The 26,335-nt window shown below is 58.8% G+C and overlaps 2 protein-coding genes across 3 annotated transcripts; one reads left to right on the top strand and one right to left on the bottom strand.

Annotated features, from left to right (window-relative positions):
- Positions 1-1,716: 1,716 nt before the first annotated feature.
- Positions 1,717-17,291, bottom strand: LOC102932685 (inositol-tetrakisphosphate 1-kinase). The gene is made up of 10 exons (XM_007068279.3): positions 17,197-17,291; positions 10,558-10,582; positions 7,372-7,494; positions 6,454-6,565; positions 5,730-5,828; positions 4,893-4,933; positions 3,517-3,682; positions 2,891-2,958; positions 2,353-2,515; positions 1,717-2,076 (listed from the first exon to the last, which is right to left on the bottom strand). The coding sequence occupies exons 1-10, from the start codon at positions 17,289-17,291 to the stop codon at positions 1,802-1,804; spliced, it is 1,167 nt and encodes a 388-aa protein (XP_007068341.2). The 3' UTR covers positions 1,717-1,801.
- A 2,968-nt stretch (positions 17,292-20,259) lies between these two features.
- LOC102947706 (proteasome subunit alpha type-6) lies at positions 20,260-26,297 on the top strand. 2 transcript variants are annotated; one of them, XM_027830438.3, is made up of 7 exons: positions 20,260-20,419; positions 21,625-21,719; positions 23,599-23,680; positions 24,702-24,857; positions 25,291-25,466; positions 25,890-25,984; positions 26,069-26,297. In XM_027830438.3, the coding sequence occupies exons 1-7, from the start codon at positions 20,344-20,346 to the stop codon at positions 26,124-26,126; spliced, it is 738 nt and encodes a 245-aa protein (XP_027686239.2). In that variant the 5' UTR covers positions 20,260-20,343; the 3' UTR covers positions 26,127-26,297. The 2 variants fall into 2 exon arrangements, with proteins under 2 accessions (XP_027686239.2, XP_043390766.1); XM_043534831.1 differs by having other exon boundaries at positions 20,288-20,419; positions 21,522-21,719.
- The last annotated feature ends 38 nt before the right edge of the window (positions 26,298-26,335 follow it).

The following is a 26,335-nucleotide window of genomic DNA, read 5'->3' as shown; positions in this document are numbered from 1 at the left end:
CACAGCGTCGCGAAATGTTTTGGGGTTACCGAAGCTGCCGGAAATAAGGTTTTGGTTGGAATTTTTTTGCCCACCACTCGTTTCAAGACAAGGTCAGGTTCTCCGCTTGGCACAGAATGGCTGTGTCATGGGAATCGCACCCAGGGACCTTTATGTCTGGATACGCGGCAGACAGACCTCGACCGATCTTCTCTGGTATATGGCGGCGCTCAGTTGCTGGTCTACATGTGAAAGAGATGGTGTGATTTGAAAGCGGATTGACTATTCCCGATTAATTGCATCCACACTCTTCATCCGGAATAAGAACACCTTGTTCTGGTTTAGTCTAATCCACTTCCAAAGTGGATCAAGCTAATTCAGGGCAAGGCACTTTGCGGGGGAGGGGAAGCCCTGGAGAGTGAGGAATGAGGGAAAAAGAGTTGATTGGCCAGATGGGCTGTCAATCGCCCAGAGAGACTAGGGAGGGGGCTGCCTTCCCTGCAAAGGATTCTGGGTAGGGAATCCCTCTATAAAACTCCCTGGCTTCTGGCTGGGAGTCAGAGCTGCAGGACGAAAGGTATCTGGGGAGGACCTCCGGCTGGTGGCGTTATGGTATGGGAGCTCTATTGGTTTTTTAAAATAAATCTTAGTTTTATTGTTTTTAAAACCCTGTCAGCTGGGTCTTGCTACTTCACTGGACAGCCTTCCTCCTGCCCTCTGTCCCCTTCCTCCCCCCCTTCATAGTCTGCAATAAAACTTTCCACACGTGGCATTTGCCCTTTCAGATCCCACTCTGCGGGGTGCAGATTCCCCTCCAGGAGGCTGAGAGCATCCCATGGCCCAAGGGACGGGCCAGGAAACCCATGGGGGTTTGGAAAACAGAAGCAGCCAGTCCCCTGCCTTAATTCAGTGCTGAGACTCCTTTCAAGGAAGGAGAATCGAATAAGAGGGGACTCAATCTTCCACCCCACCCCGACATCACCCTCCCCCCCCCCCAGGCCCCAGCATGCAGCACAACCTAGTACCCCAAGTCCTTTGGCTGGGACGTGAGTGCGATTTATTCTCCACGGCTCCCATGTTGTCTGCATTTTTGCCATCACCCCGCCAGGGGGCATGAGTGGCTCGGCCACCCCTTTGAGTTTTTGGAACATGCAGCCCCCTTGCTGCTGGATTTGGAACAGTCTAGGAGGACAGTCAGTCCTTATCTGCGAGGGCGTGCATTATGGGGGTATGGTTTACTGAGTGCTGGAGGCGAAGAGGCTGGGCTATACGGACCCATAGTGTCTGGTCTGGTCGGGTCCAAGCAGGGAGGTGCAGTACTGCACTATACGGACCGGTGACCTGAGCGGGATTGGGCCTAGGGCTCTGGTCTGATCCAGACAGGGAGGTAAGGGTCTGCACTATATGGAACACTGGGCTGATCCAAGCAGGGAGGTGCAGTACTGGACTATATGGACCAATGGTCTGATCCGATCCATGCAGGAAGGGAGGTGCAATACTGGACTATATGGACCGCTGATCTGATCTGGCCCAAGCAGAGAGGTTCAGTGCTGTACTTATAGGGACCAGTGGTCTGAGCTGGTCCATACAGGAAGGGAGGTGTAGTACTGGACCGTATGGGCCAGTGGTCTGGTCTGGTCCAAGCAGGGAGGTGCAGTTCTGTGACCCCAGGGAGGTGGCTCCTGTTGAGATCCTGCTGGCTCCGGATGCCGGCTGTTTGGGAATTTTCCCCGCTGGGATAGGCACGACGTCGTTCCTGTTCTCTTTGGACGCCTGGCACTTCCCTGCTCCCTCGGAGAGGCCAGCCGACACAGCACCCCCGTCAGTGCCGGGAGAGCACGGCAGGCAGAACGGCGAAGGTGAAGAAGCTGCTCTCAGCCGGTGCCGACTTGGGGGTCTCGAGGGAATTGGCCAGCCAAGGGGCCCTCAGGTCGGTGTCGTGGGTGCTCTCCTGGGCCTTGTCCACATGTGACGCCTGCTGGTGCAGGGAATACTCAGCCACAAGCACCCTGGCCCGGGCCGCCTGCTCGTGGCTCTCCAACAGTGTCTCGATGTGATTCAGGAGGGCTGAGAAGAACTCCGGGACGCCTTCATAACCTGCGGAGGCCACCAAAGAGTCATCCGGGCTGTACCAGGGCGTCCCAGAGCCCCTTGCAAACACTGCATGTTAAACAGCTGCCCTGAACCACTCCAGAGGTGGCTGCACCTTGGTGCTGAGTAAGGGATCTCTGCAGCAACAGCGGCCACGCCCTGCCCATTTCTGCTCCCTGCAGCACAGCGCCCCCTAGTGCAACACTGGGGCATAGGAGCCAGCACTGACTCTGGGGAAAGCGCCCCCTGCTGAGCCCCCCTTTTCCTCCCGCGTGCTCTCACCTGGGAAGGCGTTGACGTCTATGACCGCGCACCGCCCCGTCTGCTTCTCCACAATCAGATCCACCCCAAACAGAGAGAGCCCCAGGGTGGAGCGCAGGCCCCGCATGGCTCGGCAGACGACGTTGTCAGAGGGCGGGGTGGGCTCCAGGGTCGCCTCATCCAGCTGGCAAAGGGGCAGAGAGCACCATGGGCTTGGGGGAGTCACTGGGAGGGACGCCCGGCGGGGTGTCTCCGGGAAGGAAGCCGAGGGAGTAAGGCTAGCTCTGGGAGATGGACAAACCCCCTCCGCTAGGACAGATAACTCAGAGGGTAAAGCAGCCCCCTAGCGCCGCACTGGGGCATGGGGGACAGCGCCCCCTAGTGAGCCCCTCACCCCACTTCCTGAGGCACAGCGCCCCCTCAGCTCAGAGCCGCTGCAAGCCCCTCTCCCTCTGCATCTCTAGCCCCCCGGGGTGGATTCGCTCCCTCCCCAGCCTCCCTCTGTCTGCGGCGCTCGCTTATTCTTCCTCTCGGCCTCTGGCCCCGCGCCCGTACTCACCTCAGTCAGGCGGGAGCAGGACTCTGGCTTGGAGACACTGTGGCTGTTGAAGAAGATGCTTCTCCTGGCTGTAAGGAACAGAGCGAGGTCGCGAGCCCGGCTCGCCTGGGCTCGGGGTGCTCCCGGGAGATTCCCCAGCCCCGGGGTCCAGAGAGACTCCGGGTTCAGTTGTCAGCAGCTCAGAGCCGTGCACTCTGTCGCTGACACAACTGACGAGCGATGCCCGTTGTCCCTGGCTGGGGATCTGGCCCCATTGACCCCAGTGGGGCAACGGATAGTTGACCCCGGCTGGGGATCTGGCCCTTACTCTGAGGACGCCTGAATGCTTTTGTACCCCAGGTTGCCTGGCTTGATTCCAGCTCAGTACAGAGCAAACCGGATGGTCATCCGTGCAATGAGCTTTCTGGGCCTCAACCCTGTTTCTCCAGGAACGGGAGCCCGTGGCACCGAACCGCCCCTTCCAGGATTGGCGCTAACTTCTCCCCCCACCCGCCCTGGGCTGCCTCAGCAGGGAGACCGAGGGCTGGAGGGACCACAGAGTCCCAATTCCAGCCCCCAAAGGAGGAGATGGCCCAGGTGCCCCCTCTGCCCCTCCCACACACACACACACACACACACATACACACCTGATTCCCCCAGCGGGAAGTTCTTCAGGGACGGCCGGCGCACCACAAAGTGGGAGGAGCCCACCACGAAGACCTTGAAGAGGACGGCGTCGTGGTTGACGAAGCTCTGGAGCAAGCAGGGGGCGCTCACCTCCCCCAGCCCCTCCTCGTTGAAGATCAGCGCCATCTATGGGGGGCGGGGAGAGCGGAGAAGAGCAGGGTAACGGACGGAGGGGCCTCCATAGGGCGGGGACGTGTCTATAGGGGGCCTCTCTCGAGGGATGGGGAAAGGGGAGGGGCTTCCTTAGCCCCACCCCCTTCTAGCCTCCCTCTAGCCCTGGTTGCCATGGCAACTTGCCAGCAGCCAGTTGCAGCTGGAACCAGAGGTGTGGCCTGTGAATGGGGCACAGCTCCCAGCCTGCAATGCTGTCTGTTGGACCGACTTGTTGCAGGCGGGGAGTTCCATGCAACACCCTATACTGAGCCACTGCCCAGCCCCACAGCATGCTGGGAGGTGTGGTCTCGTCCAGACACACCCCAGTGGCTGCATAATGAGGACTAGGAGGGTCAGAGAATCGGTGGCAGAGACAGAGGGGCTCAGAAGCACAGTCCTGGTGCCTCATACCTCAATTGGTGGGGCTTCCTAGCTGGACTACATCTCCCATGAGGAACCAAGCTTTCCCCTCCTGAGCCACAGTGGTGCATCATGGGAGATGCAGTCCCCCTGGGCAGCTAGCCCATGGGACAGAAAGGAGACATAAAACAGCTGAACTACAGCTCCCATGATGCACTGTGGGGGCTGAGGAAGAGAATAACTTGGTGCATCCTGGGAGATTTAATTCGGTGCCTAGAGCATGAAGAAATAAAGGTCCCAGACGACAACTCCCATAAAGTACCCCGGCAACATTTCCAAATAGAAATTTTTGGATGTTGGGCCAAATCTGGGGGCGGGGGGGGTTCTTTGTTCTTTTTTTTTTTTTCCTGAGGAAAAGTTGGATTTTTCCGGTGGGAAGCAGCCGCTTTCTGTGTAGTTAAAAATCTGATTTTTCCAGCAAAAACTATTTAAATGGAAAACTTCCCAGCAGCCCCACTGCTGACCCCACCTTGATCTCTGGCATTGCTCTTGGTGTGTTAAGAGGGCACTTGCCCCTCCTTTCTTACCCACCCACCCCAAAGTCTCCTAGTGCTTTTATACCCACCCCCCAAAATGGGTCAGCTGAGGGATTTAATCCCACAACCTCTCACGCAGCTACCCAGGCCTCCGCGGCTTGAGCTAAAAGAGTAATTCCATTAGCAAGCCACAGTAGTAGGCTATTATCCTCCCTGTGGCCTAGCCGCTGGAGGAGGAGCTATAGCCAACCCTTTACGAGCAGGTTCTGGGACACGATGCTACTGACCTCGTGGGAGCTGGGTCCGTGAGCCACCCGGGTTTTGCAAACTGAAGGAGGAAGAGGAGGAGACAGTGGGGAGTGAGATGACTTAGCCCCGCCCCTTGTTCCACCCTGGGCTCTGACTCCTCCAACAAGAGCCAATGGGGCACCTGGGCCTGGAACTTTCTACTCCAAATCCCTCCCCTCCCAGCCGTTGGGGTGTGACCGAAGCCGAGCCCCCCAGCACGTCCCCCTCACGTCAGTGGCTGGGGGGCTGCAGCAGCTCCCACCTCCTCCCCAGGGGTCGGTGCATGGACACAGAATAGCCAGAGCACAGGTCTGCCCTGCCCACCCGCCCTGCCCCTTCTCTGCTCTGGCTCCCTTTGCCCCACAGTCAATGAGGCCCCGAGTCGGCAGTTTATTTGGCCAGCGTTCCCTTAGGTGGGAATGTAAGAACCAGCCCCATCCAGGCGACCAGCAGGATTTGAACCCGAGTCCCCCTCGAGCACAAGCCGCTACTGCTTGAGCCAAAGGAGCAACTCCACAAGCCAGCAGCAGCAGCAGCAGCAGGCTGTTATCCCCACCGCGCTGCAGCCCACGCTTTGCCCACGGCTCAGCATGGCAGGGCGAGCCGGGGAGCACCGAGGCCTGGAAACTCATTGCACTGGTGGGACTGCAAGCCCAGCATGGCGGGGTGCAGAGCAGCTCCCTGGGTGTCAGGACAGGTGGCAGGAGGGGACGTGTTTTGATTGGTTTCAGGTGCTCTGGTTCATCATCAGCACCTAGTGCCATGAGGCTGGTTCTCCTCCCCCTCCCCCCAGGTATAAAGGCCCCATGGATTAAGGAGGTGCTGGGCTCACTCACTTAAGGGGAAGGTGAGGCCCTGCTCCCGGATCCGTGCCACCGCCTCACGCCCGGTCCCGCTGTTCAGCTCCACGTAGGGCGGGGAGAAGATGCAGCTGTCTGCAGAGCAGGGTGGGGCATAAATAAGCGGGGAGTGGGTGGTTTGCATGGGTGTGAGCTGTCCCCGCTCCCCACCCCACTGCGAGGCTCCACCACCCATCCCACACACACAGCCCTGCCTGGGCCCCCAAGCCCAGCCCCCAACACACACAGTCCCAGACACACGCCCTACCCCACTCAGCTCCTGCATTCCCGCCCTCCTTGATTTCTTAGCTGTTCCATGGAACTGGGTCTCTCTCCCCCGCCCACTCCACGTTAGGATTGAACCCCTGGCTCCCACACATGGCTGCTGCCTGAGCCAGAAGCCAAGCTCTTAGCCATGCCTCTAGCAGGCGCTATACGGGGCCCAGCTCCCCTTAGCGGGCCGTGAGTCATCACTGCATTCACACTGGCCACCTTCTCTCTAACCTTGCCCTGCAGGGAATATGGTTCAGAGCAGGGAATGCTGGACTCTCAAGGCCTAAGCTAATGCTCTGATCACCAGGCCATCCTTCCTCTCTGGTCCGACAGCGCCTCCTTCTGGTGTGTGATTCGAGTTAGGGGACTGCTTCAGTCAGTTCTGGGGGAAGAGCGCAACTGGATATTGGCCACCTGGGCTTTACCAGGAGACCCCAGAAACGCATACCTTGCTTCTGAAAGTCCTGGAGGAGGCGATAGGATTCAAATCGGTCCAGGAGCAGCCGTACAGCTGGAAATGGGTCAAGGAGGATGATGCTGGAATAGGTTTCCACATAGATCTGAAGGACCAAAGCAAATGTGTAATTAGCCCTGGGGGCGGGGGAGGTTTAAAGCCGCAAAGCCAGTTAGTGGGTTTGTGTTGATCACCTCGCTGCTAACGATGCACCTGAGGTGCTGTCCAGACTCAGACGCGTCCGAGTGCTTCGTTACGCATTCTGGGTAGCAGAATCCAAAAGGCACTTCCTGTACTAAGGAGAACTATAACCAGAGCTACCACTAGTGGGAGACAAAGACACCACGTGCACCTAAGCAGGGGACTCGTGAGTATCGGTCAAGAGGTTATTTATCCTCCATATTTGGCACGGGTGCGACCGCTGCTGGAATCCTGTGTCCAGTTCTGGTGTCCACAATTCAAGAAGGACGCTGATAAATTGGAGAAGGGTCAGAGACGAGCCAGGGGAATAAGGACTGTCCTATAGGGATAGTCTCAAAGAGCTCAATCTATTTCACTTAGCAAAGAGAAGATCCCAGTCTATAAGGACCTATGTGGGGAACAGAAATTTGATCATGGGCTTTTCGGTCTAGCAGAGGAAGATTTAACAAAATCCAGTGGCTGGAAGTTGAAGCTGGAAAAATTCAAACGGGGAATAAGGCGTCCATTTTTAACAGGGGTAATTAGCCATTGGAAGAACTTACCAGTGGTTGTGGTGGATTCTCCATGGCTGGCCATTTGTTGAATCAAGAGGGGATTTTTTTTTTTTCTTTCAAGATCTGCTCCCGTTCAAGAAGGAATGATTGTGGGGAAGGAGGGGATGGCCTTGGCCTGGGTCATGGAAGATCCTAGTGGAATCTACTAAGTTCTTACCTGGAAGTCACGGATGAGCTGGTGAGACTGGCTGTCATAGCTGGACTCGAGGATCAGGTCAGAGAGTTTGTGGATGATGACGTCAAAGGGGCCCTGCTCACGGAGGGGTTTGGCCAAGTCAATCTGGGATGGGAGGAGAAGCGGAGATTAAAAACTCTTCTTTGCTGGGACCCAGAGCAAGGCCGGGAACCCATCCCAACATTTCCCAGCCCTCATCAGGACGAATCCGAGACCTTAGGAAATGTTTGGCCAACAAAACGCAGAGAAAGAGAGTGCTAGGGGGTCACCACGCTTACCAGGGCTGGGAGACACCCAGGGTCCATCGCTGCTCTGGAAAAGAGACTTGGGATAAGAAGTGGTGAGATTTAATTCCAAAGGTTGTGTTTCCCCCTTCTGTTCTTCCATTATAACCAGCTGTCGGTTTCCTTGCTGAGTCCACCCTCTCCAGTGAGACACCAAAGGACCTTATTTTAGATTTTAACTCCTTTGTAAAAAGTGGCCTAAGAGAGCTCGAAAAGAATTGCTTTAGCCATGGCTTTTACTATTCGAACCTGGTCCCTGGTGGGCCAGCCTAGTCAGAGAGCAGTAGCCCCACTCCTCAAAGTGTCTGGAAGACAAGCGCACCCTTGGAAGGGTGACAAATGTGTTAGGTACTAAAGTAGGGTGACCAGATCGCAACTGTGAAAAAACAGGACAGGGGGTGGGTGGTAATAGTCGCCTATGTAAGAAAAAGTCCCCAAATCGGGACTGTCCCTTTAAAAACGGGACATCTGGTTACCCCGTACTAAAGGATTAATAATTTGGTAGTTGGTTATGAATAAGCAAGTGTCCTGATTTGAGAAATGCTCTTCAAGTTAAAAGTTGATCTGAAAAGAAAAGCGTTGAACTAGTAAGCTAACTCCCTGGACTCAATAGCTGTTGGATCCGATTATATATCAGCAAACCTGCTTCGGTAGATTTCAGCTGTAATCACTAACTGGCACGCTGGCAAATTCCCAAATGGACCCCCTTTCATGTGTGCGTAGGCTGACCAGATAGCAAGTGTCAAAAATCAGGACAGGAGGTGGGGGGTAATAGATGCCTATGTGAGAAAAAGACCCCAACATCAGGACTGTCCCTATAAAATCGGAATATCCGGTCACCCTATGTGTGCATAATTTGGTCTTCCCCATCCTAGCAGCGGATTCCAATCTCGAGGCTATTAGCTCTTCTCGGGGGGGATGATTTCTCAGTCTTTCCTGTCCCCAACTCCAGCTCAGGCCGAGCAGGGATTTGAGCCCTGGTGACGGCTGGAAGGTGAAGCTAGACAAATACAGAAGGGATCGAAAGCGTGCGTTTTTAACAGGGAGCATCGCGAACCTTTGGAACGATTGGCCAGGTGTCCTCGCGGGTTCTCCCTCGCTGGCAATTTGTAAATCAAGATGGGCTGGGCTGCTGCTTTTATTTTTTCTTTTTAAAGATCTGCCGAAGTTCAAACCGGGATTAGTGCATGTGTGATGCAGGTCAGACTAGGCGGGCACAGCGGTGCCTTCAGGCCTATGAATGTCAGGTGCATGCCCCTATTTGCTGGGCTATTTGCTGATTCTTGTGAGCGAAATTCCAGGCCTGAGGCCCCCTTCCCCAGGAGATGTTTGGGTTTGGCGAGAAAACTTCCTGCCCTGCTCTTCTGACAGCGTCCTCTGACTTTCGACCCTGCGGTGCCTTTCACCTTTGGTCCCACCACGCCCAGCACCACTAGGAACCCAGTTGTCGCCAATGAACACAGACATTCTAGGACCTGCTGAGCCCCTGCAAAGTAATACTACAGCGTAGTGGGCAAAGCCAGCAAGCAGTGCGTCCCTCCCCAGAAGTGGCTGCATCTCAGTGGGGCGGGGGGAGGGCGTGATCTCTTTATAATCAGCTGCCCTGCCCCACCCCAGAGGTGGAAGCCTTTCAGTGGCGGGGTGGGGGTGGGAGGGAATCCTCCCCAGGCCCGTAAGTTTGTAAATTGTTCTGATCCTTCACGCTATCTGAAAGTTGTGATGATTCATCACCCGAGGGAGAGGGGGGAATGACCACACACCAGCGAACAAAGCACCCGTCTCTTTCACGCCCACCCGAGTTAATGCCTTATTGACTCCGTACCATATTGGTCATCCTCACCCAGTGCCACCCAGAAACGGCTCTCGCTTTATCTCTGTGGACTTTGCCAGCTGCTGTCAGTTTAAACCAGTTCTTATTGACAGACGGGGCCGATCCCAGCGCAGGCAAACAAAGACGGGCACTTAAACCCTCAGCCCCTCTGCAGAGGGAGGCGATGGGTTCTGGCATGCTCCATCTTGGGTGCCCATCAGCCTGGTATCCAGGCAGCTGGGCCATTGACCTATTCTCCTGCCCCCGCTTGATTTTTATCACCTGTCCTCCAGCCAGCTCTGCTTTGCTCTGAGCAGGGCCAAGAAGACCCGGGGTGGGGAGCGCAGGGTTGACCCCAATGCGGTGCTAGGGGGTGCTGTAGGGAGCAGAGCTCGGTAGGGGGGTGCTCTTCCCTCTGAGTCCCAGCGCCCCAGCGTGGTGCATGAAGATCGCAGTAATTCCCCTATAGATATCCAGACCCCCTAGCACAGCAGTCTCCAGACTTTTGAGGGTCACGACCCCCCTCACCCCGTCTGTGCCCCCCAGGAGCGGGGCCGCAGCTTGGGTGGGGGATGCGGGCAGGGATTAAGGGGGCCAAGGCTGGCGGCTGGCACAGGGCCGGGAGCAGTGCCACGCCGAGGCTGGGGATGGGGCCAGGAGTGAGGCTGGGTGGCGCTCCCTCCCTGCCCCCCCCCCGTGGGGGCTGGCCCCACAATTTGGGGACCTCTGTTCTAGCACAACAGACCCCGACTCTGAAGCGCAGCGCCCCCTAGTGCCAGCATCCTGGGTCAGCCCCACCATGCCCTGTGGCTCCACCCTCTCCCCGGCACTGGGAACAGCACTGACTCATCTGCGAGTCACCCACGCCCCTCCCTATAACATCAGGGTGTGCCAAGGTCTCCCATCCAACCAGGCCGGACCCAGCGTAGCCTGCTGGCACATGGCCAAAAGTTCCCGGTAGCAAACCTCGGGGTGGCAGCTTCCCATATAAGACCTGCTCCTCCAGCATCCCCTGCCCCCCCCTCCCCTCCCATGCACACCACTGCTCCCAGGCCACCCACGGCTCAGACTCACCTCAATGACTTCATAGCCTCGTTGCCTGGGCAAACAAAATAAAGAAAAACCGAGTCAGGGATTTGCACCAGAGCATTATGCTGAGAGAGGCAGCAGCGCCCAGTGGTTAGCCGACAGGACTGGGGGTCTAGGGGTCACGGGATCAACCCCCCCACCTTTGCCACCAACTCCCTGTGCAGACTTGAGCCAATCACTTCTAATCGCTCCCTGCCTCAGTTTCCCCACCTGTGAAACGGGGATAATAATTCTGTCCTTGCCTATTTAGATCTAGAGGAGAATGTGGCACCCTTTTACCTAAGGGGTGTCATACTGAAAGGTCCTAATGCCTTTGATCCAACGCCAATCACAGGCCTCGCTGGGCTGAGCTCCCTGCTTCAGGCTCAATGGGAGGAGGAATGAAGCCCCTCTCTGGGCTCAAGAAGGCTGCAGACGCCGGGGGCTTACCGCCCAAAGCATGGCAGGCCAGAGCTAAGCCGCACCCAGTGTGGTGTTTTCCCTGGGCTGCAGGTTGCGGGATATCTGCCAATGGAAGTCACTGCGAGGACGCAGAGAGACGCTGTTTCTTGCGCACAGGACCTGCTGGAGAGGCAGACTTGGGAATTTCGGTGCAAGGAAGCTGCCTGCTGCTGTTTTGACCGTGCTCAGGAGACCAGGACTGTGTGTAAATATTTCTTGTAAATAACCAGGACGGTGCCAAAGACACACCTGCTTTGTAGCACCACTTTCTCCTCCTAACAGAAGCGACTCTGCAAAGGCTGGGAACACGGGCAAAAGGGCGTAACTTTAACCTGGCGCGAGCCCCTGCCTTGAGACGTGTTTTTGTTTAAACCCGTCTTCTTTCGCTTCAGCTTAAATCAGAACAGGTGGAAGCTAAACCGAACCTATGAGGCTCTTAAACAGGAACCGGAGCGTTCGCCCTCGGGTTTGTGCTGCTTTTCCTGGAGCAGCTTCGGAGCCGAATTAAGGTAACCCTTTCCCATGAAGACAAGGCCTACCCGCTCTGGGGCAGGATTTCGGTGGGCATCCGCAAGGACAGTCATTTTGGAATAAAACTGCCGTCGTAGAATCATAGACGATCAGGGTTGGAAGGGACCTCAGGAGGTCATCTAGTCCAACCCCCTGCTCACAGCAGGACCAATCCCCAACTTTTGCCCCCAGATCCGTAAATGGCCCCCTCGAGGATTGAACTCACATCCCTGGGTTTAGCAGGCCAATGCTCAAACCACTGAACTATCCGTCATCGTTTGAGTTCATTGTGCTATCAAACTAGGAAACTTTTATGCTGACATCAGGGGCCATACAAACTTGCGTGCAATTGACAAAAGGTGTGAGTTACCACTGATTTTGTTATTTCAGTGCAAGTTTGCATGTTGTATGTGTCTGTGGAGCACATGGCACAGCGGGGCCCTGATCTCGGTCGGGGTCTGGGCAGTGCCTGGCGCGACGGGGCCCTGATCTTGGTGGGGGTCTGGGCAGTGCCCGGCGCGACGGGGCCCTGATCTTGGTGGGGGTCTGTGCAGTGCCTGGCGTGACGGGGCCCTGATCTTGGCTGGGGTCTGGGCAGCGCCCGGCGCGACGGGGCCCTGATCTTGGTGGGGGTCTGTGCAGTGCCTGGCGTGACGGGGCCCTGATCTTGGCCGGGGTCTGGGCAGCGCATGGGGTGATGGGGCCCTGATCTCGGTTGGGGTCTGTGCAGCGCCCGGCGTGACGGGGCCCAATCTCGGTGGGGGTCTGGGCAGCGCCTGGTGTGACGGGGCCCTGATCTCGGCTGGGGTCTGTGCAGTGCCCGGCGTGACAGGGCCCTATCTCGGTGGGGGTCTGGGCAGCGCCCTGATGTCTTCTGTGGCATCTAGGCAGTGTCTCGCTACACATAATAAAGAGGGACTTTCGTTCCTTCTCTATACAAACATCACAAGTCGATGCCCTCGAACCTGCTGAGACAGAGAGTGAGGGAGAACAGGGGAGGGAGAAAGGGGAGGAGGGAAAGCCAGAGATAAGGGAAGTGGAGAGATAAGATAAGGAGCGGGGGAGGGCTGGGCCTTTAGTGTGCCAACCCTGAGAGGCTTTAACCAATACGTGCAAGGGAGGTGCCCTTAGGGTGAATGATCCTGTGATTCATGCTGCAAGCATGGGATCACGCACATCACTCCGTGCCTCAGGTTCCCCATCTGTAAAATGGGGTTGATAATCCACCCTTTGCCTATTTAGATAGCGAGTGCTTAGGGGCAGGGATTATGTCTCACTTTGGTGTCTGGGCAGCACCTGGCATAGTGGGCCCCTGATCTCAGTCGGGGCCTGTGCAGCGACCAGCACAAAGGGGCCCTGATCTTGGTCGGAGTCCGTGCAGCACCCGGCATGATGGGCCCTGATCTCGGTCGGGGTCTGGGAAGCGCCCGGCATGACGGAGCCTTGATCTCGGTTGGGGTCTGGGCAGTGCCCGGCGCGATGGGTCCTGATCTCAGTTGGGGTCTGGGCAGTGCCCGGTGCGATGGGTCCTGATCTCGGTTGGGGTCTGGGCAGTGCCCGGTGCGATGGGTCCTGATCTCAGTTGGGGTCTGGGCAGTGCCCGGCGTGATGGGTCCTGATCTCGGTCGAGGTCTGGGCAGTGCCTGGCGCAATGGGCCCTGATCTCGGTCGAGGTCTGGGCAGCGCCTGGCGCGATGGGTCCTGATCTCGGTTGGGGTCTGGGCAGTGCCCGGTGCGATGGGTCCTGATCTCGGTTGGGGTCTGGGCAGTGCCCGGTGCGATGGGTCCTGATCTCGGTTGGGGTCTGGGCAGTGCCTGGCGTGATGGGCCCTGATCTCAGTCGAGGTCTGGGCAGTGCCCGGCGTGATGGGTCCTGATCTCGGTTGGGGTCTGGACAGTGCCTGGCGCGATGGGCCCTGATCTCGGTTGAGGTCTGGGCAGCGCCTGGCGCGATGGGTCCTGATCTCGGTCGAGGTCTGGGAAGCCCCCGGCATGACGGGGCCCTGATCTCGGTCGAGGTCTGGGCAGTGCCCGGCGTGATGGGTCCTGATCTCGGTTGGGGTCTGGGCAGTGCCCGGTGCGATGGGTCCTGATCTCGGTTGGGGTCTGGGCAGTGCCCGGTGCGATGGGTCCTGATCTCAGTTGGGGTCTGGGCAGTGCCCGGCGTGATGGATCCTGATCTCGGTTGGGGTCTGGGCAGTGCCTGGCGTGATGGGCCCTGATCTCAGTCGAGGTCTGGGCAGTGCCCGGCGTGATGGGTCCTGATCTCGGTTGGGGTCTGGACAGTGCCTGGCGCGATGGGCCCTGATCTCGGTTGAGGTCTGGGCAGCGCCTGGCGCGATGGGTCCTGATCTCGGTCGAGGTCTGGGAAGCCCCCGGCATGACGGGGCCCTGATCTCGGTCGAGGTCTGGGCAGTGCCCGGCGTGATGGGTCCTGATCTCGGTTGGGGTCTGGGCAGTGCCCGGTGCGATGGGTCCTGATCTCAGTTGGGGTCTGGGAAGCGCCCGGCATGACGGGGCCCTGATCTCGGTCGAGGTCTGGGCAGTGCCCGGCACCGTGGGTCCTGATCTCGGTCGAGGTCTGGGCAGTGCCCGGCGCGATGGGTCCTGATCTCGGTTGGGGTCTGGGCAGTGCCCGGTGCGATGGGTCCTGATCTCGGTTGGGGTCTGGGAAGCGCCCGGCATGACGGGTCCTGATCTCGGTCGAGGTCTGGGCAGTGCCCGGCGCGATGGGTCCTGATCTCGGTCGAGGTCTGGGCAGTGCCCGGTGCGATGGGTCCTGATCTCGGTTGGGGTCTGGGAAGCGCCCGGCATGACGGGTCCTGATCTTGGTTGGGGTCTGGGCAGTGCCCGGCACCATGGGTCCTGATCTCGGTTGAGGTCTGGGCAGTGCCCGGTGCGATGGGTCCTGATCTCGGCTGGGGTCTGGGCAGTGCCCGGCGCGATGGGTCCTGATCTCGGTTGGGGTCTGGGCAGTGCCCGGCGCGATGGGTCCTGATCTCGGTTGGGGTCTGGGCAGTGCCCGGCGCGATGGGTCCTGATCTCGGTTGGGGTCTGGGCAGTGCCCGGTGCGATGGGCCCTGATCTCGGTCGAGGTCTGGGCAGTGCCCGGCGCGATGGGTCCTGATCTCGGTTGGGGTCTGGGCAGTGCCCGGCACGATGGGCCCTGATCTCGGTTGGGGTCTGGGAAGCGCCCGGCACAATCTCACTTGGTGCCTCTAGACTTTGCTGCGAGTCACAGAATGAATAAGGCTCCTGAAGTGCTTTGCAAACCGTGGTCCCGATCCGATGTCAATGGAAACGGATCCCAGCGGCTCTGGATCAGACCCTAGGGCCAATCCCCCGACCCACCCCGACATCAGCCGAGGGCAGCTTGTTTCCCCTTACTTGCCGGGGGGAGCTGGCTCTTTAAGAGGGTGATGGCTCCAAGTAGCCTGCTGCCCAGGTGAAGGGAATGAGCCCAGGAGGGGGGGAAGGTGTTGCATAAGGTGGGAGGGAGCAATTGATGCAGCAGCAGACCTGCTGGGGGACTAGAAGGGCAGCCTATGGGGGGTGAGGTTCTGAGCGCTCAGGGACAGGGCTCTGAGTCTGGGTCTGGGGGCGCTAGCTTGCTGTGGATGGACAGTGAGAGTTGTGTTGTTTTGAGCTCTCTGTTAATTCAGCACAGTAGCTGGGAAACCAGCCCCCGTCCCCGCCTGGGAATCTGACAAACCAGGGAAGGAAGGGTAATGGAGGCTGTAGAGGGGTCCCGAGGCCAGACCACAGTGGGCCCGTTTGGGCCCTTGTAGATACACGAAACATTTGTCACAGGTGGCCAGAAAGTCCCTTTGCTTCCTAGAGTGTAGGATGCCAGAGGCAGCGTGGCCTAGTGGATGGATCACTAGACTGGGCGGTGGGAGCCCTGGGTTCTAGGCCTGCCTCTGTGAATGGGGGCAAGTCACTTCCTGCCTGCCCCGTCTTGTGCCTTAGTTTCCCCCACCTGCCGAATGAGGCTGAGGATATTAACTTCCTTGGTAAAATGCCTTGAGGTGGCAGGGTTGGCTGGAACTCAGAGCAGCGTGTGCTGGCCGGTTCCAGATTTCCGCCTCAGTGAGGCAAAGGACCGACTGATGTTGCAAAAACACAAGCTGGGAGCTGATCTGAACCAAAAGGAAGCAGCTCAACCCCGCGGAGCCAGGCGGGAGCATCGCCCCAGCCAGGATGTTAGGTGAGAGCCTCGGGGCCTAGAGCGCGCACCATCTGTTGTGCGAAACAGACTTGGGGCTATTTTAATTCTGGCAGCTGGAATGGGGGCGGGAGGGGAAAACACAAAGAAAAGTCAGAGTGAAATTCACCCCTGTGCTGGGAGCCTAAATGGCACCCCTTAAATCCATCCCAGGACTCCTGGATTTTTTCCCCAGCTCTGGGTTGGAAGTGAGATCTACAGGGGGTGGGCTGGGTTAAAGCAGGGAGCAGTTTTATGAGGCCCGCATTATCTAATGGCCAGGACTTCTGGGTTCTTTCCCCAGCTGCCAGCCGCCGGTCGGGAGTGTGATCTATGGGTTAGAGGAAAGGGGGCTGGCAGTCCGGACTTCTGGGTTCTTTCCCAGCTCAGGGAGGGGAGTCTAGTGGTTAGAGCAGAGAGAGTCTGGCAGTCAGGACTCCTGGGATCCCTCACCTGGACTGTGGTCTAGTGGCTAGAATTAAGATTCTTGGGTCTTATCTCCAGCTCTGCTACTGACTCGCTGTGTCCCCTAGGGGCCCTTGCCTCTCTGTGCCTCGGTTTCCCCATCTGTAAAATGGGGATAACGATAGCGACCCAGCTCAGAGAACCTCGGATGAAAGGCGCTACGTAAGCATCAAGTATTTTATATGATTTTAGCAACTGAGCTTCCGTCTGTTCTGTATCACTATTACAGATCCCTGTGGGGTGTAGTTATTGACTAGAGATTTATCCGAGGGCCCTCGGCCAACGCGTCCAATCTTCTACCCCCAGCTAATACAGTAATTAATGCTTAGTTCTTAGGGTTCAATGGAAGCAGGAGGATGTGGGAGCTAGTTCCCCTATAAAGGTCCTGGGATAGTTACACTCAGCCATGAGCGATGCTCCCCTCCAGAGGTGTCTGCATTTTGGTGGTGCCGTGCGGATGTTGCTTGGGGGCTCATTTCGGACATAATGCAACCTGGGGGTGAGGCTAAAAACTACGGAGCGCGTACGGACCCTGTAACTAGCATTGCTAGGGTAGGCAGCAGCTGGGGTACTAACCTTGGATGTGGGAAACCTGGTTTCAAGTCCCCTGCTTGGCCCAGATCCTCAAATGCATTGAGATGCATGGGTAGGACTGGAAGTTAGGAGTCTCAGTACCTTTGAGGATCTGGGCCTAGGCCATTCCGTGCCTCAGTTTCCCCAACGGTACAGTAGGGATAACAGTCCTGCCTCCCAGGGATAAATACGTGAAAGGGGATGTGGAGCTCAGATCCCGCAGCGATGGTTGGGGGTCAGTTAACCTCACAGCTAGATGAAGGCTTGAGATGCAGAGCAAGAGGTTTAGAAGCAGAAAGCCAGTCAGACTGGTAGCTGGTGCAGCCATTTCCCCCAGTCCCTTGTGCATGCCCTGGGCTACCTGCCCCCTCTTTTTGCCCTGCTCCCAAGGATCTCCCAAGGTGCTGAGCGCCAGAGACTCTCTCCCTTACCTGCAGAGATCCTCAAACCCCTGGAAATTCAGTTTCTTTTTCTTCTTGTCGTTCAGGCAGTAGCCGATGCGTTTCCCTTTCCTCCAGCTCGGCATCTTTTTGCATCCGTCTCTTTATTTAAAAAATAAATAAATAAACCAAGCCCCACACCTCTCAGTGTGGAAATCTCCCTCTGTGTGAAATGTGCAAATATTGTCTCCTCTGACTCTGGGCCTGTGCCCTCTTCGATCCGAAAGCGCCAGCCCCTCCCCGAGTGGCAAAGTCCTTTGCGAGCAGGAACTGGGCAGGGTGCACACAAGGTGGCAAATTCTATCTTCCTCTGATCAGCTGATGCGCCGTAAATATCAATCCGTGTTGCTTAATAACTCGTGGCCAGGAGCCTGTTACCTGAGCCTGGTCTGGGGCTGATTGTGAGCCGTGATAAACGCCGCAAAATGCACGCTTAGCTCCAGACCTCTGGCCTGTGGTGCCATTGGGTTGGTTACACCCTGTCAAACTAGTGCCTTGCAAATGCTGACGCTGAGATTTCTGCTGAGCCCTCGCCCCAGAAAGCATCCCTCGGACTTGGGCCATCGAACACCTGATCTCTGGTACGTGCATCAAATAGGGGTCTCCCTCTTTCTGTGCGTCACCCGGGCCGGTGCTCAGATCGTATTGCACCAGCAGCCAGGGAAGAAATCTAGTGGTTTATTCCCAGCCACACACAGGTGGAAATTTGAGCAAGAGGATATGCGTGGAAGTGCCAGTCTCTTCTGCATTTAGATGCAGGAAGATCAAAAGCTGCTTAAATTGGTTCAGGGGAAGATCTCAGAGCCCAGCTCACCCCGCCAGGGGCTGAATGTGTGAAAATCTCTCCCCTCCCATGGCTGCCTGCCGCTCCATGTCTGAATCGGACTGGTTCACAGCCCCTCTCTCTGGCTTGCCGGGGTCTCGAGGGATAAAGTCCTGCCTGAGGTTTAGGACACCTGCTTTCTAGTCCTGGTTCTGTTACTGGCCAGCTGGGTGTCCTTGGCCAAGGCCTGTTCCTGCTCTGTGCCTTGGTTTCCCCACCTCTAAAAGTGGGAGAGGCGTTGGGATCTACTGATGGAAACAAAGGTTGGACAATTCTAATCAATCTCTTTACTTTCCCTCCCTCCCAGGTTCCCCCTGTTTTGTGATGCCTGAATTTGACAAGAGCCCTCCCATGCTCCGCCCCCACCGTCCCAGTGGGGGTGGGGGTATGACCCGCAGTGCCGCCTCCTCTTGGCCAGGGCTGGCTGGCCAGTAGAGATCCCCCATCAGCCTGCAAATTGGCAGGCCTGCCCCTAACCTCAAGATGCGGTTGCACCTGGCTAACGTTGATCGTTGTCTGGCTGAGTGTCTCGGGTCCCTCTCCAGGGAGAGAGGCCTTTGCCTTGGATTTGCCATTACGAAATTTATAAAATCTCCCCTCCACCTCCGATTATAAGAACATCGGGTTTTCACTGCTGCACGGGGTAAGAACTCATCCTCCCACTCCAAGACCCCAAGCAGCTGCTGCTTGAGCTGAGAGGGGGATCTCCCCATTAGCTCTCTAAGGGACTATGACACATGGAGGTACAGGTCTGCACTCAGCCAGCAGAGGGCAGAGGTGCATGAGCCAGTCCATTGCCCCGCCTGGCTCCTCGCAGCCAGGGATCATTGTATCAAGGTCCTGCTGGGTCTTGAAAGGTGCCAGGGGCTCCCTTTGTGCAGCGCTGAAGAGCTCCGGCCCCCCTCTCTGCCCCGTGATCTCGCCGCCCCCTCTGCATCTCTCCGCCTCGTTCACGCCCCCTCTTCGCTGCCCACCCGGGATGGGACAGACTCCGCAGGTTGCAGAGCAAAGCAGGGCGCCATCCGCCTCCGTCTAGACGAAACCCTGCCCTGACAAAGGCCTAGCGTGATCCCGTGCCGCGGCGGCGTAAACGCCGCTCACGCCCCGAGGGGGCAGCCAATCCTCCTCCACCTCTTCCGTCGAGCGCCGTCTACACGGGGGCTTTGTGGGGGGGGGGGAGGGTTGGATTTTTCACACCCCGTCTCTCATCCTGCCTCGGGGCAGGCGGCTGGACTCCCGGTGATGTCACCAGCCCGATATTTCCCTGCATCTGTGCGACATGCAGCCTCAGGTCTAATGCTGAGTTGAGGTTTTGGCGGGGCTGTGACAGCCATGGCAATTCCCTGCACTGTCTTGGGGAGATCTCCCTGTCTTAGGTTTCTGTATCATTGGGGGGCCAGGGATGGTCTGTAGTGCCGTGGGAGAAGGTGACCACAGCCCGCTAAGGACTATGGGGGATCCAGGCAGATTCACTCCAGAGAGGTACCCCCCACTGGGGAGGCTTGCATACACTGGTTCAAACTGGGTTCCCCAGAGCGCAGCAAACAAAGAAAGGGTTCTTGGCTAAATTGCCCGGGTTTAAACTGATCTGGGACCTGCTTTCTGATCCTGCCGCAGGGGGGCCCCCAGTCTGTAGGGAAGGGTTGGAAGGATGGACGTGTGCCCGAGGCTGGAGCTGGGTGGATCTCTGGGGAGCTTTTTAGCCCGCGTGTAGGTTTACATGGTTTCTCCGTCACGCTGTGACCTGCGGAATAAAGGCGCCGGCGGAGAAAGGGCTGGCGGGCGACCGCGGGAGGAGGGAGCTCAGCGTGGCCGTTGGCTCGTTGAGGCCGTCTGGCTCACTGGGCGATTGGCAGCACCGGGCAGGGAGCTGCGGAGCCTGGGAACACCCCGGTCAGGAGGGGGAGAGCTGCAGGGCTCTGCCCAAGAGAGGTGATGGCCGAGGAGCCCCCGACGTGGGAATGCAGGTGCAGTTTGCCTAGAAATGTGACAGATGCCAGGGCAGGATGGTCCCCCCTGCTGCTGCCCTGCCACCCCAAACGGAACCCACTGGGCTGCTCTGCACCCTCATCCCAGTGAACCCCCAACCTGACCCCCTCCTGACTGCCCTGCACTCCCCAACCCCAGTGATGCCCCCCCATATTTTCCCAGCACCCCCTCTGCAGCATCCAGTTCTGCCCAATTAACGCAGCCTTTCCCAGCAGGTACTTTCCACGGGTGAACTGAAAGTGAAAGAGAAAGAGGCGAGTGTCCGTGTCTCTGCAGAGGGCCCTGTCTGCCTGTCTCCCTCCCACTGCCCCCGGGCGGCCGGCGAAATGTCCCGTGGGTCCAGCGCCGGCTTCGATCGCCACATCACCATTTTCTCCCCCGAGGGGCGTCTCTACCAAGTGGGTCAGTCTGTGGGGTGCTGTCTGGGTTGGGGGTGGGGGGTTCGCATGTTTCTCATCCCTTGGGATCGAAGCCAGAGCGGGATTGGCGCCCTCGCTCCCAAGCGTGGGGCCTGGAATAATCAACAGGACTCCTGGGTTCTGTCCCCGGCTCTGGGAGGGGAGCGGGGTCTAGTGGTTAGAGCGGGGGGGCCTGGGAGCCAGGACTCCTGGGTTCTGTTCCCTGATCTGGGAGGGGAGTAGGGTCCAGCAGCTAGAGTACAGGGTTGGTGTCAGAAATCCTGGGTGCTGATCCTGGTTCTGAGAAGCAGCAGGGGCTAGTGCAGGGGTGGGCAAACTATGGCCCGCGGCCGGATCCGGCCCCGCCAGCTGTTTTAAGCCGGCCCTCGAGCTCCCACTGGGGAGCAGGGTCTGGGGCTTGCCCTGCTCCGGCGCTCCAGCCCAGGAGCAGGGTCGGGGACCACTCCACGCGGCTCCAGGAAGCAGCGGCATGGCCCCCCTCCGGCTCCTACGTGCTCCAATGGCACCCTCCGGCGCGCCAATGGGAGCTGCAGCGGGAGGGGGGAGGGGGGGTGCCTGCGGACAGGGCAGTGCACCACCCAGAGCCTGCACCCCTGAGCTTCTCCCCACACCCCAACCCCCTGCCTCAGCCCTCCAAACCCCTCGGTCCCAGCCCAGAGCACCCTCCTACACCTCAAACCCCTCATCCCCAGCCCCACCCCCAGCCGGAGCCCTCATCCCCCCCTCACTCCCCCCGCACCCTACTCCCCCAGCCCAGAGCCCCCTCCCTCACCCCAACCCCAATTCTGTGAGCATTCATGGCTCGCCCTACAATTTCTATTCCCAGATGTGGCCCTCAGGCCAAAAAGTTTGCCTACCCCGGTCTAGTGGTTAGAGCTGGGGAATTAGGAGTCAGGACTCCTGGGTTCTATGCCTGGGTCTGGGAGGGGAGGGGGGTGGATCTAGAGTGGATTAGGACCGGGGCGGGGCTGGGAATCAGGACTCCTGGGCTCTATTCCCAACATCATACTGATTTGCAGCATGGCCTCAGGCAAGTCCCTCCCCCCCGCCAGTGTGCCTCAGTTTCCCCATGCAGCAGCATGCAGGTTTTTGTCTGTGAAGCCCTGATGGAAAGCCCTTGAGAAGTGCCATCACCCCCACACCTCCCTCTCTCTTCTTCCATTTACCGATTGCTGTCTCCGGTTGCAGAATATGCCTTCAAAGCCATCAGCCAGGGGGGGCTGACCACAGTGGCCGTGAGGGGGGACGACTCTGTGGCCATGGTCACCCAGAAAAAAGTGCCGGTAGGAGCCCAGCGTGTGGGGGAGAGGCCGGAGATCGGGGGGTGGGGTCAGGCGGGCCCGTGGTGCCCTGCATTAACGAGGGCAGCCTTGGCTCTTTGCTGGCGGCCCCGATCCTTGTGCCAGCTGAACGCGCCGTGTGGGGAGCCTTAGGGGAGAAAGAACACGGGCGCAAGAGCTGGAGTTGGGCCAGGACCCCAAGGCTCATGCCTGGGCTCTCGCACATCATATGCCACAACCAGCTTGGGGGGGGGGGGGGGTGCTGTGAGTGCTGTGTGGAGAAAGCGTCCACTGCTGGAGCACAGCGCCCCCTAGCGCCACACTGGGGTCAGCACAGACTGTGTGGGGAGACCACCCCCTGCTGAGCCTCCTGCCCCGCTCCCTGCTGCACAGCACCCCCTAGCGCCACACTGGGGTCAGCACAGACTGGGTGGGGAGAGCGCCCCCTGCTGAGCCCCCTGCCCGGCTCCCTGCAGCACAGCGCCCCCTAGCGCCACACTGGGGTCAGCACAGACTGTGTGGGGAGAGCGCCCCCTGCTGAGCCCCCTGCCCGGCTCCCTGCAGCACAGCGCCCCCTAGCGCCACACTGGGGTCAGCACAGACTGTGTGGGGTGACCCCCGCCTGCTGAGCCTCCTGCCCCGCTCCCTGCTGCACAGCGCCCCCTAGCACCACACTGGGGTCAGCACAGACTGTGTGGGGTAACCCCCGCCTGCTGAGCCTCCTGCCCAGCTCCCTGCTGCACAGCGCCCCCTAGCACCACACTGGGGTCAGCACAGACTGGGTGGGGAGAGCGCCCCCTGCTGAGCCCCCTGCCCGGCTCCCTGCAGCACAGCACCCCCTAGCGCCACACTGGGGTCAGCACAGACTGGGTGGGGTGACCACCCCCTGCTGAACCCCCTGCCCGGCTCCCTGCAGCACAGCGCCCCCTAGCGCCACACTGGGGTCAGCACAGACTGTGTGGGGTGACCACCCCCTGCTGAGCCCCCTGCCCGGCTCCGTGCAGCACAGCGCCCCCTAGCGCCACACTGGGGTCAGCACAGACTGTGTGGGGAGACCACCCCCTGCTGAGCCTCCTTCCCCGCTCCCTGCTGCACAGCGCCCCCTAGCGCCACACTGGGGTCAGCACAGACTGTGTGGGGAGACCACCCCCTGCTGAGCCTCCTGCCCCGCTCCCTGCTGCACAGCGCCCCCTAGCGCCACACTGGGGTCAGCACAGACTGGGTGGGGAGAGCGCCCCCTGCTGAGCCCCCTGCCCGGCTCCCTGCAGCACAGCGCCCCCTAGCGCCACACTGGGGTCAGCACAGACTGGGTGGGGAGAGCGCCCCCTGCTGAGCCCCCTGCCCGGCTCCCTGCAGCACAGCGCCCCCTAGCGCCACACTGGGGTCAGCACAGACTGGGTGGGGAGAGCGCCCCCTGCTGAGCCCCCTGCCCGGCTCCCTGCAGCACAGCGCCCCCTAGCGCCACACTGGGGTCAGCACAGACTGGGTGGGGAGAGCGCCGCCTGCTGAGCCTCCTGCCCGGCTCCCTGCTGCACAGCGCACCCTAGCACCACACTGGGGTCAGCACAGACTGTGTGGGGAGACCACCCCCTGCTGAGCCTCCTGCCCCGCTCCCTGCTGCACAGCGCCCCCTAGCGCCACACTGGGGCCAGCACTGACTGCCCCTCCCCCCCGCTCCCTGCCGGGTTTCTTTGGAGGCTCCCCACCCGGCTCGGCACATAAAGCCCAGGGATCAGCAGGTCCAGCCGTAGGATGCAGGGGCGATTTCCACCTGGGCCCCGGGGCAGCCGCCCTCCAGCCTGACCCCCGGGGCAGCAGGTGATGGGCTGGGGCGTCCTGCCGGGAAATCACCTGGCCTTGGTGTCTTCACTCCCACCCCTAGGATAAGCTCCTGGATCCCAGCACGGTCACCAACCTGTATCGCTTGACGGAGACCATCGGCTGCGCCATGACCGGCATGAGCGGTAAGCCGGGGCCAGGGGCGGGCTCTGGTTCCCTCCCAGGGGATGAATCCTGACCTGGCGTTAGCAATTCCTGGGGACTCCTGCTCTGCGCCCGTCCATGCGGGGTACGAGTCTGGGACCGCACCCGGAACAGGGCCTGGGCCCTGCCCCTCCACCTTCTCGCTCTGGAGTTCGCTGGTTCAATCCCCCACATCCCCCCATGTGGCGGCCTGAAACCAGGTCTAGATCTGACACGGAGACGCTTACGCTGGCTGCCCCAAAGTCCTGATCGAGAGAGCAAGGTGCGTGGGGTGATCTCGTCAGGCTGCCCGGCAAGCTTTTCTCCTCTAGAAACACGCTAGCCTGGATGCACTGAGATCTCAAATGCACGGTATTACGGCAGCGCCTAGGGGCCACAAGCTGAGATCAGGGCCCCTGTTGTGGGCCCGCCGTCGAGATCAGGGCCCATGTAGTGCTGCCTAGATCCTCCCCCCAACCAAGATCAGGGGCCCCATTTGCTGGGCGCTGCCCAGACCCCCCCCACACACACACACACACTGAGATCAGGGCCCCTGTTATGATGGGCGCTGCCCAGACAAGAGCACATTATAGTCCCTGCCCCAAGGAGTTCACGCTCTAAATAGCCACAGGCAGGGTGATTATCCCCGTTGTACAGATGGGAAAACTGAGGCCGAGAGAGAGGGAGTGACTCGCCCCAGGTGTCGGTGGGAGCCGGCAAGGGGTCAGAACCCTGGTCCTCCAGCTCCGCAGCGGCCAGGCTCTAGGAGGACGACTCTCGGGTGTAGCAGTGTTAGGGCTTTTATCCTGTTTGTGAGCTGTTCGACCAGCAAAAAACGACAGACTCATTGAATGATACAGCTCTGATTCCCTCTAGCAGTGGGGACAGACACACACAGAGCAGGACTCAGACCCTCCAGCCTGGGGCGGCAGGGAGGGTGGGACACACACACACACATACACACACACACGGAGCGATGTCATGCTTGTGCCTCGTTTGACGGGGGCTCCTTTCCCCGCCCAGCCGACGGCCGGTCCCAGGTGCAGCGCGCCCGGCACGAGGCTGCCGAGTGGAAGTACAAGAAGGGCTACGAGATCCCGGTGGCAATGCTGTGCCGGCGCATGGCTGACATCTCCCAGGTGTACACGCAGAACGCCGAGATGAGACCCCTGGGCTGCTGTGAGTGATAGGGGGCAGGGGAGAGCCCCGCCACCATGGACCCACCCAGAGTCACCCCTCTCCTTTACCCAGCCTCCATCTGTTCCCCACTTAGCCCTGCTCACTCAATCACTGATCACCCCCATCCCTTACCCCACTCACAGCCTGCCCCATAACCCCAGACCACCCCTTAACTCAGCCCTCCCTTAATTGCTAACCCCTGCACGGCCGTCCCAGCAAACCGTCCAACTTCTTCCCATTCTCTAAATGCCCCCTCCCCCCTTTCGCCTCCCCGAGGACCCCGGTGGTCCCCTATGAGCTCCCCCCACACCGCCACTGACTATTCCTTTATGGCCCCTTCACACTCTGGCTCCAAACGCCCCTGGTTCGGATGGTTCGAGACACAGAATCCCGCCCCTTCTCATGAACCCTCCCTTCCCGCTTCTGTCAGCAGGTATGATCCTGATCGGGATCGACCAGGAACTGGGGCCCCAGCTGTTCAAATGCGACCCAGCGGGTTACTACTGTGGCTATAAAGCGACCACTGCTGGGGTGAAGCAGACCGAAGCTAACAGCTTCCTGGAGAAGACCTTGAAGAAGAAACAGGGCTCACCTGTGGATCCTGTAGAGGTCAGTGTGTGTGTGTGTGCGCGCGCATGCCCCCCTGTGGGTCTCCATACATGCCTGTGCATTGTGCGTGTTACCACACAACAGTGCATTACCGTACATGACTGGGTGAGTGTATCCCCTTCCTGGAGCAGCATGAGCCCTGTGCTGGTATAGATCTATAAGTCTGGTGCTAGAACGTATACGCAGCCCTCCACTAACAATCCCACAATGCAACACTCCCTTCAGCAGTGACTTGTCTGGTGAAAGTTTTGAATTCTATTCTCCAGGGGTGTCACGTCCCATTTAAAAAACTAGCACAGGTCGTAGAGTGGAAGAATCAGGACCTATGTTATTTGTCTCGGTAATATCTTGGAGCGGGGAGTTCCACAGGTCAACCACATGCAAAGTAGAAAAAGTCTTTTCCTTTTCTTCCTTGGCTGACAGCTGGCGATTACTTGCTTATCGACGGTCCTTTCCATGGACTTCAAGGCCAGTGAGATTGAAGTGGGGATAGTAACATCAGAGCATCCCCAATTCCGGTAAGACTTCTTGGCCTACAAGTTCCTCCCGCCCATTTCCAGAGCAGTCTCGAATTAATAACACCCTGTCTTGGTGGCTTGCAGGACACTGAGCGAGGATGAGATCGAGCGTCACCTGGTCACTATCGCAGAACGGGAATAACCTCAATGACCACTGAGTCGTTCAGGAGAAGAAACTGCTTCTGAAAGGGACCCCTCGAAAGCCTGGATCTTAGTTATCACATTAACATGTGGATTCCCCCACAGTAATCCACTTACAACAGGGTTAATGTCATGATAGCCTGCAGTGCTTTTTAAAATGTTTAATTAAGAACCCTCCTAGTCCAGTTCCTTCCTGACCCCTGTGACCGC

Source organism: Chelonia mydas, chromosome 23 (assembly GCF_015237465.2).
Source record: "Chelonia mydas isolate rCheMyd1 chromosome 23, rCheMyd1.pri.v2, whole genome shotgun sequence".
NCBI lineage: Eukaryota > Metazoa > Chordata > Testudines > Cheloniidae > Chelonia > Chelonia mydas.
Note: the sequence above shows the minus strand (reverse complement) of the source record. Positions and strands in the feature narration are given on the sequence as shown.